The sequence below is a fragment of the Aquarana catesbeiana genome, linkage group LG04 (assembly GCF_042186555.1).
Source record: "Aquarana catesbeiana isolate 2022-GZ linkage group LG04, ASM4218655v1, whole genome shotgun sequence".
Classification (NCBI taxonomy): Eukaryota; Metazoa; Chordata; class Amphibia; order Anura; family Ranidae; genus Aquarana; species Aquarana catesbeiana.
The window spans coordinates 149,383,379-149,397,594 of NC_133327.1; the positions used below are offsets into that span (position 1 = coordinate 149,383,379).

Sequence of the window (14,216 nt, forward strand, 5' to 3'; positions counted from 1 at the left end):
TGGTGATGGAGACGTGTGATGTGCTGCATGGTGATGGAGACGTGTGATGTGCTGTATGGTGATGGAGACGTGTGATGTGCTGCTTGGTGATGGAGACGTGTGATGTGCTGCATGGTGATGGAGACGTGTGATGTGCTGCATGGTGATGAAGATATGTGAGAAGGAGAAGCTGCTGCCAGGTACACCGACACTGAACGCCAGAGCCAGGTGAGTGTTGACCTGCAATCCCTCCTGGGGTGGGCGTTAATCACCTGGGTGGCTGGGGGTCTGCATCAGGAACAGTAAGACCCCATACACACTGTACAAATTTTGCTGTCTGATTTCCTTTAGATTTACCAAAACCATGTAGTGCAAGGGCCTGCCTGATTGCATACAATTTGAAACTCTTAAGATTTGACCTCATATTATATGGTTTTGGTAAATCTAAAGGAAAAAATCTACAGAAAATTTTATAGTGTGTATCCAGCTTTAGAAGAAAATATACAGAACTTGATGAGAGTGTGCTGTAATGTCTGGGGGTGAACATGTGACACATCAGAAATCATTGGGCTGTGTCACGTGGCATATAATCATATTACAGGTGGAGTATCCCTTATTCAAAAATACATGCACATGTAGTTTATTGTGTTTTTCAATTAAAAAAAAAATGATATAATTGAAAGCTCTATTATTGTGTTTTTCTTTTAAGACAAAAGATGTTAATTAGTTCAGACAACTGTATGAGTTGTTTTTTCTAAACTAAAACCTCCGCATTCAGGTTTAACCGCAGTGTTGGCACTTTGAAATAAATAAGTTGGTTTTGTGTTGCAGTTTGGGCACTCGGGCTCAAGGTTCGCCATCACTGCCCTAGAATATTGCCATATAGAGCAGAGAAGTGTTCTAATCCACTTGGAGTGTTAAATGCTCTAGTTATTCAATTTTCTTTATCCTTTCTTTATAAAACATTCTACAACTTACTGATCATGCTAATGTACCATGACCTATAGATAAAATATTGTTTTAGCAGGGGTTTCTTCAACAGACCTCAACATTATTTCAACCTTTTATCTGGGGTAAACTGGTTACTAAAATCTGCTCTAAGTAGTACAATCAGAATTGGGTCATGGACCCTCTCACTTTAAACACCCAATTAAAATGTATTTTTGCATTTTCTGCAAATTATTAATTGAATAACTGGGAGCTCACTGTGCCCAGAGGAAAACGCCTTCGTTATTAAATGTACCCAGTTGTGCCATGTTCTCATGTCCACAGTGTAAGTTGTTATGTCCACTTTTATCAATGACCTATTATTCAGCAATTTATTATTTATTACATCACACACCTAATGAGGCTTTTGTGAAAGGCTTTTTTTTTTTTATATATATAATTCTGGGATTATTTTAGTTTATTTTTTCTGGTGTAGAAAATGAAAATTCAAACTCACTGTATGGGCACTGAACAATTTTGAATTTTGTATATACAATATATATATATATATATATATATATATATATATATATATATATATATATATATATATATATATATATTATACAGGATTTATATAGTATATATATTAAAAACCTCCTAATGATAGGATGGAGTATAGCCAGGAGCACAGGAGGTTGTTTACTAAAACCGGAGAGTGCAAAATTTGGTGCAGCTCTGCATAGAAACCAATCAGCTACCAGGTTTTCTTGCCAATGCTTAATTGAACAAGCTGAAGTTAGAAGCTGATTGGTTACTATGCACAGCTGCACCAGATTCTAAGTGCACCGTTTTTAGTAAATCTCCCCCATAGTGTCATTGGGGTTGATTTAATAGGAATAGGAACTGTTAACTTTGAAAAGTAAAAATATAGGTTGCAAAGTAAGTGAGTGTTTAGTAAATAAGGTGAGGCACTGTGTTCATTTCAATACTTAATCATGTGCAAGAGAAAAAATAAAAAAAATGAACACAGCTTGCCAACTTATACTGAGATGGACTAGATGTATAAATATAATAGTTCAAGCTATTTCTGAGCTGCTCTTGTGATGTCCAGCTTGCCTTCCTGTCTACTGGAGGTGGGTGATGGGTGCACTTCACATGGGGCGGACATGGAGAAGGCATACAGCGCTCGGCACAGTTCTTCACTTGCTCCTTTCCCGAGGAAGTGCGTACAAAGCTGCGGCCTGTTTGTTTGGGCTGGACTTAACCCTTCCTGGGCAGGAAGCCTAAAAATTACAGGACCAGCTGCCCTGACATAGCACAGATGGATCTATGGATGGTCAGATAGATAGTGCCTGATATACTAAAGAAGTAAAGCATGTTCACTTTGCAATGTGAATTTTCACTTTACAATGGAATTTTCACTTACCTTTGCGAATGTGGCGAAAATTCAGTTTAATGTGAATACCAAATCAAGTGCAAAAAAAAACAAAACAAAAAAGCATTAGATTTTTGTTTACACATGACTTAATGACAGAAATCAGCAGAGCTTCACATGACTTACTAAGCTAAGGAAAAATTCCCTTTCAGAGTGTAAATTCACTTTACAAAGTGAACATGCTTTTTTCTTTTAGTAAATTGACCAAGTGTAGTTAGGGATAGATAGATAGTTAGATAGATAGATAGATAGATAGATAGATAGATAGATAGATAGATAGATAGATAGATAGATAAATCTGGCCATACATTACATTACAGGCATACCCCACTTTTAAGTACACAATGGGGTTTATTTACTAAAGCTGGAAAGTGCAAAATCAGGCTCACTTCTGCTCACTTCTGCATAGAAACCAATGAGCTTCCAGGTTTTATTACCAAAGCTTAATTGAACAAGCTGGGGTTAGAAGCTCATTGGTTTCTATGCAGAAGTGAGCCTGATTTTGCACTTTCCAGCTTTAGTAAATAAGCCCCATTGTGTACTTAAAAGTGGGGTATGCCTGTATACAATTTTCTTATTTTATTTCCTTTCCTTTAGATGTTCCTTCAACTAGGGGGCCTTACTCTACTACATACAAATTGAAAGTGTTTAGGTTTAACCTCATATTATATGGTTTTGGTAAATCTAAAGGAAAATTAAATTAGAAAATGACGTAATGTATGGCCAGCCTAAGAGTCATAGATAGATAGATAGATAGATAGATAGATAGATAGATAGATAGATAGATAGATAATTGATAGGGAGTTGTGTACAGCACAGCATATAGTAATGTGTTCTGGTACTGATATATTATTGTATAACATCATGTTCCTTTCATTGTCCATGAACTCCTAAAGGGCACAAAAACAGGGCAGTTATATAAAAGTTTTTTTTTTTTTTTTTTACAGTCAGTCACAAAAAGAAAATCATAAAAATCAATAAAAACACACATTTATCTAGTAGATCTCACTGGATGGCAAATGATGAGCTCCTATGATAGTTGAAGCTATGTAATAAGATAAAATTTTCTGTGTATGTAAGGCTAAGTTTACACTAGCTTCATAAGCAGGCATTTCATGGGCATGTTTGTATCCACACAAATGCCTGTCAAAATTGTGCCCATTACAATGGCCAGTGTTGTTTACACAGTCACGTTTGTGTGGCTTTATGTTTCTCCAAAACTGACCTGCTATGTGTTGTTCGGAAGGCTTTACCTAAATGCTTCCACCGATGTCAGTGTAAATGCACGTCTGTGTTTGAGATGCATATAGAAATTTTTACCAGCTGATGCGATAGTTCGAAAATATAGAAAACCAACACAGAAGAGGTCTCTTAAAAGCATTAGTTAGGCACAAACGCATTAAAAAGCAACGCATAAAAAATGACAATATGTGCGTTAATGGACGTTCAAATTTCTTTGCATGTGATGAGCCCAAAAAGTGTCTGTTCAGTTATTACAGAATGGTTTGGAGTGTAGGAGTAGAGTTCTGTAGAATGAATATTCGTCTGACACCTCCTGACCATGGACAGACCAATACAGGCAATCCTATGTACTAAATCGAGCATACAAATGCGCACATTAGCCTGTGCTTGTGTCACTATAAATCACTGCATACAGTACATAATACATGAATTCACATATAACCAGGGATCCATACATAACACATAAATCTGTATATACTAAAGCTAAAGGATCAAGTCATAAAGAGTCAATTCATATATAAACGGTCGCTGCAATATATACATTAAAAAAAATCATACAGAAAGAATCAAGCCAGGCAAAAAATCCCATTCATACACAAAGAACCCACTCATAGATAAAGGATCGATGGACGTATAAAGAATTAATTCATATTAAAAAGATTCGTGCATTATGGATTCATTCATTCATAAAGGATCGGAGGTCACTTCCATGTAAATATTGTTAATCTGACAGTGATTTTTTTCGTTTTGGTAACTAAATAAAATAAAGCCAATATAGAATGTCTCCCCGATATAGCAGATAGAGGATTTCTAAGCAGTTCAGCAATGATTTGTCCATGGGGTGTATACAGGACAGTGGAATGGCTAGCTGTGTCAAGACTGGAGTTCATTGCTGTCTGCCTATCCATGTACAGGTCACATAGATCAACCAATCACATGGGGACACGTGTCCGTCTGCTCCTTCAGGTCCTCACTACCTGTCTGTGTCCTACAGGAGAAGACTGGGACACTGACATAAAACAGAATCCCCTTTAAGTTAAACAAAAGAGAGCTATACAATGTAGTACTGACATATAAGGTTGGACCTGATGGACTTGTGTCTTTTTTCAACCTCACTTACTATGTAACTAAAAAAAAAAATATTATATACAATTAAATATAGTATGTTATTATTATTAATAATAATACAAACAATAATGGTAATAATAATAATAATAATAATTATTATTATTATTATGACTATTGATAACTGTATTATGTTTAAACTGCACATATTGGGGTGATTTAGATCTATTCTTATAACATTTTTTTAGGGGTACTAAGAAAAGCAGGATGTCTCCTGAAGCTAGCTGGACATTGGATAAGAGTAGAGAATATTGTGAGTTGCTTCTATAGTAAAAAAAATCCAGAGATTGAAGCGCTTCAAGCAGACCGGCTTGGTTCCCAAATCATTATGATTTTCCTCCAGAAACCATATAGGAAACGGTCTCGTTAGAAGAGGTTAGAAAACAATGAGATTCTAATCGCTGTTCTCTGCCAACAATAAAATGATTGCTCCTGTATACAGCAGACTGCAGTGTAGGTGTACATCCATCATCTATGTACTGTGTACTGCAGACTCCCGTGTAGGTGTTTAGATGTGCACCTATCATCAATTTACTGTATGTATACAACAGACTCCAGTCTAGGTGTTTAGATGTGCACCTATCATCAATTCACTGTATGTATGCAGCAGACTGCAGTGTAGTTGTATAGGTGCATATACATTAATGCACTGTATGTATACAGGAGGCTGCAGTGTAGGTGTATAGATGTGCATCAATTGACTGTATGTATACAGCAGACTCCAGTTTAGGTGTACAGATGTGCATCTATCAACAATTTACTGTGTGTATACAGCAGACTGCAGTGTAGGTATATAGGTGCATATACACTGATGCACTGTATGTATACAGGAGGCTGCAGTGTAGGTGTATAGATGCATATACAACATTAATGCACTGTATGTATACAGTAGGCTGCAGTATATCTGTCTGTTGTATAATCGCACACCCAACATCAATGCATGTGTACAGCAGGCTGCAGTGTAGGTAAATAGGTTCTTATCCATCATTGATATACTGTATATATAAGGCAGGCTGCAAGAACTGTTCGTGTTTTGTCCACTGTATAGGTACACATCCATTATCCATGCACTGTAAGTGTACAGCAGAGGGCAGTGTAGGTGTATAGGTGAATATCTATCATCCATGCATTGTATGTATAAGCTGCAGTGTAGTCGTGTAGGTGTACACCCATTATTAATGGACTATGGATAGGCTGTAGTGTAACTGTGAGTTCTGTGCACTGTATAGGTGCGCGTCCATCATCACTGCACTATATGCATTGCATACAGCCCCTTAGTGCACAGCCATTGCAGATCTGATTAATGTGCTGTTTCCTGATTGCTGCTCCCTCTCTATCTTATGTCTCATTAAGATGATTTGTACCCCTGTAGACATCCTGCCTGACCCATGTTCTCAATCAGTGGACAGGGAGGGGACACCTCTACTAGCTAATGTCTCATTGTCCAATTGTCTCATTAAGCTTCCCAGTTAACACAGAACTACAGATCACATTTTACTCAGTCGCTTTTTTTTCTATTGTGCAGATAGCAGCCTAGTGCTGGCCAGTGTATGAAGTCACATACTGTATGGAATCCAATCTGCTCTTAATCAAGTCCCACATCTCTATAGTATTCATCCGCCTGCTGCACTCTCCCTATGCAGACTAATCTGTAAAGCATTAAATGGGCCACAGAACTTTCCAATTCCCATGATAGGTTACTTCCTGAAGAAAGTTATACTGTATCTCACAAAGCATCTCTATCTGCCAGCATCAGACACTGCAGTACTCTGTCTATGCTGTGCCTACAATCTAGAACAAGGTCAGTATCCATACAACTACACTACACGTGTACAGTAGTTAGAGATGACAGCTGGCCCAAGAAGGTCCAAAAAGAGGAAAAAACAAATACATTATATATATATATATATATATATATATATATATATATATATATATATGTATTATTATTAATCAGGAAAAATAGCGCCACCAGTTTACATAGCGCTTTACTTTAATACAGTAGGAATCAGAGGGCCCTGCTCCTTAGAGCTTACAATCTAAGAAAAAAAAAAAAAAAATATATATATATATATATATATATATATATATATATATACACACATATTTTGTATTGATGATATTATTGGTATTTAGTTGGTGTGTGGTGTATATATATATATATATATATATATATATATATATTAAGTGCAACTCTCTGTAACTTTCTTAATAATAATCCAGCAAATAAAACATTACTTGCCTTACTCCTATCCCTATCCCTGCAATATATAAATTGTGCCTATTTCCTGTTTATCACCTATTTTGTGTATGAATCCTGGATATGTTTAGCACAATATGGTGTGCTTTATTAATTGTTCAGAGATAGAGATCAGACTGGCCATGTGCAGTGTAATGATCCCATAGAACAAAGACCAGACCCCATCCGTCCAGCGATGAGACTCAGGGAACAGGTCTGCAGGGCTCAGCCTATAGAGCTCTGGGCCCTACTCCTTACATCTCATACATGGATATAGTATAGAGATTCGCCATAATCGCTTTCACATATTCCTAGAAGAAAGACGTGCTTTCCAGTGCTAGTGTGAGAATCATTGACTTGTCAGAACTTGATCAAGTCTTCACATGTCTGCCTGTCAGTGAGTAGGTGTTTATTTGTGCTGTCTCCATACATGTGTGCACATCATACCCAGAATGTAGCTGTGCATTCAGCTGATGAGGCTGCCCTGGGTTTCCTTCCTGGCACTCATTACATAGAAAGGGCCCGGGATGTCCTGGGGAAGAGATCTGTCTGCAGCTCAGAACTGGCCTCAGGATGACAGCACTCCTCTCCTGCCAGCCTTCATACAACGAATATTCTTACTCTGTCCTTACAAACACTTTGCATGCTTCTACTGGGCTCACTTTATTGCCTGCATAGATAGCAAATGCCATAGACATAGGTGGGCACACAGCAAAAGCACTAACTTCCAATGATAAATAATAAATACCATAGAGATAGATAGATAAATAGATAGATAGATAGATAGATAGATAGATAGATAGATAGATAGATAGATAGATAGATAGATAGATAGATAGATAGATATTAAACTGCACAAGAATACACTATGCTGATTTATTTCCCTACATAGATAATACTTTTTAAAGAACATATAAATACACAAAATATATATTACGATTTAGAGATGGATAGATAGAAAATAGATAGATAGATAGATAGATAGATAGATAGATAGATAGATAGATAGATAGATAGGAATTAAACTTCACAAGCACTGCACAAGAATACACTATGCTGACTAATTGCCCTACATAGATAATAATATTTAAAGAACAAACACACAATGAGAAACCTGCACAAGATTCTACCTTGCTGACTTATTTTCCTGCACAAAAGGGTAATAAATCTCTCTCTCTCTAATATATATATATATATATATATATATATATATATATATATATATATATATATATATATATATATATATATATATATATATATATATAATGATATAGATAGATAGATAGATAGATAGATAGATAGATAGATAGATAGATAGATAGATAGATAGATAGATAGGTATTAGTGTCCTTACCCCATCAGCACTACATAAGACTTTAAGACTTTGCTGTGATTACATTTTTCCTATAGAGATAGATTGATAGATAGATAGATAGATAGATAGATAGATAGATAGATAGATAGATAGATAGATAGATAGATAGATAGATATGCCCTATGACGCTGATTTGCTAGAAGAGTACAGACTGATCACTTAGAAAAGTGGATTCCATTGACCTTAGCAAATACCACGAATCTATGTTCATTTTGAATACTCAAGCCTGTGCCAGGGAAAATTTTAAATTAGGATTTATTTTTTCTTGCATGCAATTGGGATAGGTAAATACAACTTTATCCTATAAACTCAGGTAACATTGACTTTGCTAAGTGAACTACCCTAAAATATTCACACCCTAAATACTCCTTTAGCAAATTAACTGTACCCTGTCATGACCTGCAAAGCAGACATTTCTACCATGATGATCTATTTTTTCCTACCCATACAAATAACAAATAGAAAAGTGAGACAGAAAGAGAAAGATATATTGAGCATAACTCTTCCTTATTTATACAGTAACAAACAAATCAAGAAGAGAAAAATGACATAATATAGGAAATGCATATTGAGTATATGTGCATAGGAGGTGGCCTGGAGAGTTCTGTGACACTTTAATATTTACTAGATTATTCTATACATTATGTAATAAAGTTTTTTGTTCTGAAAGTCCAGACTGTGTCTTACAATACACAGAGCGTTTACTAAAGAGTATAAACCTAAGTTCTGAGTTCTGCCGAAGCTTAATGTATACAGCTCATGTCCATGATTGAAAACATTAATAATAATAAACATACAACTAATTAAAATACACAAAAAAATATAATATGTAACTGCACTCAGCTGTGATCTCTGAATATGATAGCAGTGATAAGTGTCTGGTATATATATATATATATATATATACTGCATACGGGTTTGTAAGGACTATTTGGAGATGCAGAAAGCAGTAAAGTAGACAGTAAAAATGCCATAAGATCTTTACCTGTTAAGAAAATGCCATAGGCTCGATTCAAAATAGACACAAATAAGGATCTTTATTTTATCCTTGAGATTGTCATTTTAAACCTTATTTCTCAAGTTTAAGTTAACTGTCACTTTTTCAAGAATCCTTATCCTGCAGTTTGAATTAAAACTCGTATGAACGGCCAGAATTGTACTTTCCAAATAAATGAATTAGACATAGAGCCCACAGTCACCCCATCCCTGAGCCCCCATGAATATAGAGCAGCCTGCATTGTATGTACAGCACATACTTCCTCTGCCTTGCACACACAACTACAGCCTGCTACACCGCCATAGGGGAATGATCACCACCCCGGACACCAGCAATATGAAAACAAGTCTGACTGCTGACCTGTCAGTATATCAGAGATCTGTCATACTGAACACAAAACGTCAGGAAAATGAACCTCATAACGATTATTGTTGATATATCGAGTCAGGAACTGCTGCAAGAATAATCCAATTAAATTCATACATAAATCACTTGATAATTTATTATGTATAATAATTTAAATAACATATCTGGCTTATTTACTAATGTGCTAACATCATAAAACGTGTACTGTAAATAGTAATAAAAATACTGTATAAATTGAATAAAGCGTAGGGCTGTTTCGTTTTAATTTTGCAGGTACTGTATATAGAAGTCAGTATTTTATTTTATTTATTTTTTACCTAAAAAACAAACAAACAAAAAAGCCATTCCAGTACTCACAGCTACACATAATGGACGACTAGGATAAAAGAAAAAGAATATTTTATTGGGGGGATTTACAAGGCTAAAAATACAACCAAAACATAAAATCCAAAAAAAAAAAAAAGTGCTAACTGACTTCAGTATGAGAAAATTGGTCCCAAATATCGGCCATACACAGCTCAGAGTGTCAGCGGATTGTCCTCGAGGGAGGAGAGGAGTCATAACGGATTCTGCTGTACAAAAACACAAGCTAGGCACCAAAATACCGTGCGCTCATAGTGCGTTAACACGCGTTAAAACATGCCTTTTCCGGGATTGTAGTGTGAACAAGCTCAGGTACAGTGACTGAAATTAACACAAAGTATTACATTTACTAAAAGAGTAGCTGTTCACGTATCAAGGTGAATGTTCGCTTTCCAAACTGAATGTTAGTAAATAAGGGGAAGCTTTCTTACCTTTGAAGACCCAATCATGTGTGAAGGAAATAAAAAAAAAAAAAACAACACATTAATGGGTATTCAAGGTGAACACAGCGTCACTTTATTTACTACTAATCTGCTGGGTAAACAACCCCTAGTACCCCTCTTAGTAAATCAACCTCACATTTTTTCTCAGTCATAATAACACAAGCATTGATTGTACTAGTGTAGTGCAGTCGGTTGATTTTGCTTTGGGATTTGTATCCATACTGTCAATATAGTGTATCATCTTACAGAAAAGAGAAAGAAAAAATGTTGCCATCTTAGTATACAGAAAAATGAATGGGATAATCTATTGGTGTCAAGCAAGGGACTAGTGACATGTCCTTATTTAATGAAAAATGGAATCAGTAGCTGCTATGGGGGGTAACTTTGTGCCTTTTGTAAAATCAGATGTAAAACTAGAAGATGGATTTATTGGGTTGCTCTGGTAGTGCCCCCAAAATGTGGAATAATGCAGACAGTCTGTAATATACTGAAATAATGATCTGAATTGTGAGATGCACACTGGTATCTATCAGCACATCTTACACTACAAATGTCTCAAATTTACTGATGGAATGTGCAAAAATCCTTAATAATAAAAGTGGGGTGCTGTATGTATAAACCAGGTTCTCTTTGCACTTTCATTTTGAAATTCATAAAGTTTGAACAAACCTGGAGCTGTAGCACATTGCAATTAGGCTAATTTACTAAAGGAGTTGTGGATATTCACACAATAAATTGTGTGAATATTCACTTCAAGTATCCATTAATGTGAAAAGCAAATATCTGTTTATTTGCTTTATCTGCACATAAATGGATTCTTGAAGCAACATTCTCACAATTTCTTGTGTGAAGATATTCAACTTCTTTAGTAAATAGGCCAAAATTAATCATTTGTACTTTTGGGAAAAAAAGCAAGACATTTTACTGAATAAGTGCTCCACTTTGCTCCAGTTTTATGGTACATCTTCCAGCATCTGTAGTGGAACTACAAGATCCAGCACTTCCTAGGGTAGCATGCTGAGACTAGTAGTTGTCCAGCAGTAGAAAGAGCTATAGGATGCCAGCTCATGATCAGCACAGTCTGTGTATGTGTACCATAGCTGTATGCAGAATGTGTATGGTGTGGCTTCATATCAGTGTAAACATGGAGGAAGTGTCACAGTTAAGTACATCACACTACTATACAATGATACACTTACACTGCCTTCAGCAGAGGGCTGTAATAAAATCAGTTCCCCAGTGTCTCTATGGCACCAAGCCTATAATAATCCTCAACTACCAAAAGAGACTGGCAATGGGAGCTGAATCTTCTTAAAGAGAAATGTCTGTCTTCAGAGGGCTATCCAGGGGTGCGCGTTATTGGAAGGTTCTATGTCTTTGTGGGGTTCCCCAAATTGCTGGACTATGGGTTCTCAGAATTGGGATGCAATGTATAGGTAGTTCCGCAGTTCAGTCTCCTGGTGCCTTCCCAAACTGGTAAATTGTGGGATCTCAGTGGTGGGGGGCACATTGTAGATAAGTCCTCAGATCAATCATGTAGGGTCTCCACAGACTGGTGAACTGTGGGTTCTCAGAGGTGGGGTGCACTTTGTATTTAAGTCTTCAGATCAGCATTGTGGGGTCTCCCTAAGGGTGCTCGGAGCTGGGATAAACATTGTAGATAGATCCTCAAATCAGTCATTTAGGTTATCCCCAAAGCTGGGTGAACAGTGGGTTCGGTCTTATAAGGTCCTCTCTCAGAGGTCTATTCTGGGGTGCAGGGCACTGTGTTTGGTTTCATGGTCCCAGTAGGAACAGTGCATCATAGATAGCTCAGGTTGCCTGGCACAAGGGAACTGCACCCCATTAGGAGTTGCTGCAGGTGGCGGTGCGGGGCTGGCCGGGCTCAGCTGCTGGGGGTGATGAGCATGCGGGTGGTGATGATGGTGGCTCATACCATTGTAGGAGTTGACCATACTGGGTAATGACATGCTCTGTACTCTAGAATATGGACTGTAGGAGGACGATGCCGACAGTCCCTTCACATTGACTGGGCTAACATTGCCACCGGCCATCTGACAGGAGGTGTAGGACATAGGGGTTGGAGGCTGCCCCAGGGACCATGAGTTGTTCATGAAGGTGGACTGCAGGTACTTGGGTGGGGACAGGTAGCCGTAAGTGTCACTGCTGAACAAGCTCTTACCTGCCTGGAAATGGGTAGGAGGGGGTCGGAATGGCCTTTTCATCCGCCTTCTCCTTCTGTAGTTGCCCTTCTCGAACATATCCTCACATGCCGGGTCCAGGGTCCAGTAGTTGCCTTTCCTTTCTCCACCACCTTCTCGAGGGACCTTGATGAAGCACTCATTGAGGCTGAGGTTGTGTCTTATACTGTTCTGCCAGCCCTTCTTGTTTTTCTCATAAAATGGAAATTTACTGATGATGTATTGGTAGATGGCAGACAGGGTCAGTCTTTTCTCAGGGCTTTCCCTGATGGCCATGGCAATCAGTGCCACATAGGAATAAGGGGGCTTCTGAGACGGGTCCGGCTTCTCTTGTCCCTTTTCCTGGCTCAAGTCATCCTTGTCCCTCTCCACCTCCTTGCTGGCATTGGGGTTGTGGGCCATTAGAGCCACAGTGTTCTCATCAGATGCCTGGTAGGAAGCCATGTTGGCACCTCTCTGGCCAAAGCAGCTGCCCAGACTGGAATATTCCGAAGAGGCTGAAGTGGCACTCATAGGAGAAACTGGAGGTCCATATACCAGCTGCCTTGAGCTTTGGGTTTGATAGGTGGTATCTCCTGGATATCAGAGGCTGCCAAGTGAAAATGAAGGGTCAAGGGAACACTTCCAGACTCTGTACTTGATTATAGAAGTCCAATCTGCAGTCCAGAAGTCCTGACACTGGTGGAACCAGAGTATGTGACCACAGTTCAGATTTAGAGTCACCGCGGGTATCGGTGCCTAATTGCGTCCGATGGCACTTGTAGAGCACAGATGTCCAGGCGCTGCTTGCTGCAGAAGACTGCCTCTTGTAGCAATCAGCTCCTCTGGCTGTTGGGCACTGGCGGCGCATCAGATGAACTAGTGCTGTCCAAGTCTTGCCCCCTCTCTCGTGTTCCTCTGTCTTTGCAGGAGGCTGAGACCTGTGACTGAGGATCCTTCCTCTAGTTTCATTGTATTAGAAGTCAGCCAAGTTCCGCTTCCGTCAGCAGCTCCCCCTCTATAGCTGGGAGAGCAGCCTGGGGAGGGAAGGGTTCACCTCCAAGTCACAGACGTCCAACCTGACAGCTTGGAGATCACACCTATCATTTAGGCAGTGCGCAGCTTGGGGGCGCAGGGACCTCTCACCCCATATCCTATCCTATCCCAAAACCCTTGGCTCTTTAACCCTTGCTGCTCCACACTTTGCGCCTGGAGCTTTGTGCATAGCCTGCAGATCTGCCTCCTCTTGGTTGCATGTGCTTAGATTTCTATCCCAATGAAGCTCGCCTCTCTGCCCTTCTAGACAGGAGACTGGATCTGCCACAGGAGCCCAAAGCTAACACTTCGCTCATTCTCTATTTAACGCTAGATTTATCGTCACTCTGCAGATGATCTGTTTGTCCAGAGATCAGAGGCACCTCTTCATCATCCCTTGGTGACACTATATGGTGTGTGACAGCCAAAGGACTAACTTTCCGAGGACATTTCACCCCACCAGCTCCCTTCATTTATCGCTAACGAATCTTAATACAAACGGTA

General features: G+C 38.6%; 1 protein-coding gene across 1 annotated transcript; it reads right to left on the bottom strand.

Annotated features, from left to right (window-relative positions):
* Positions 1-9,861: 9,861 nt before the first annotated feature.
* FOXL2 (forkhead box L2) lies at positions 9,862-13,671 on the bottom strand. Its single transcript, XM_073625872.1, has one exon. It carries the CDS (start codon positions 13,209-13,211, stop codon positions 12,234-12,236), a length of 978 nt encoding a protein of 325 aa, XP_073481973.1. The 5' UTR covers positions 13,212-13,671; the 3' UTR covers positions 9,862-12,233.
* Between the last annotated feature and the right edge of the window lie 545 nt (positions 13,672-14,216).

Coding starts and splice junctions, on each gene's coding strand:
- FOXL2 (XM_073625872.1), bottom strand. CDS start 13,211: ATGAGTGCCACTTCAGCCTCTTCGGAATATTCCAGTCTGGGCAGCTGC.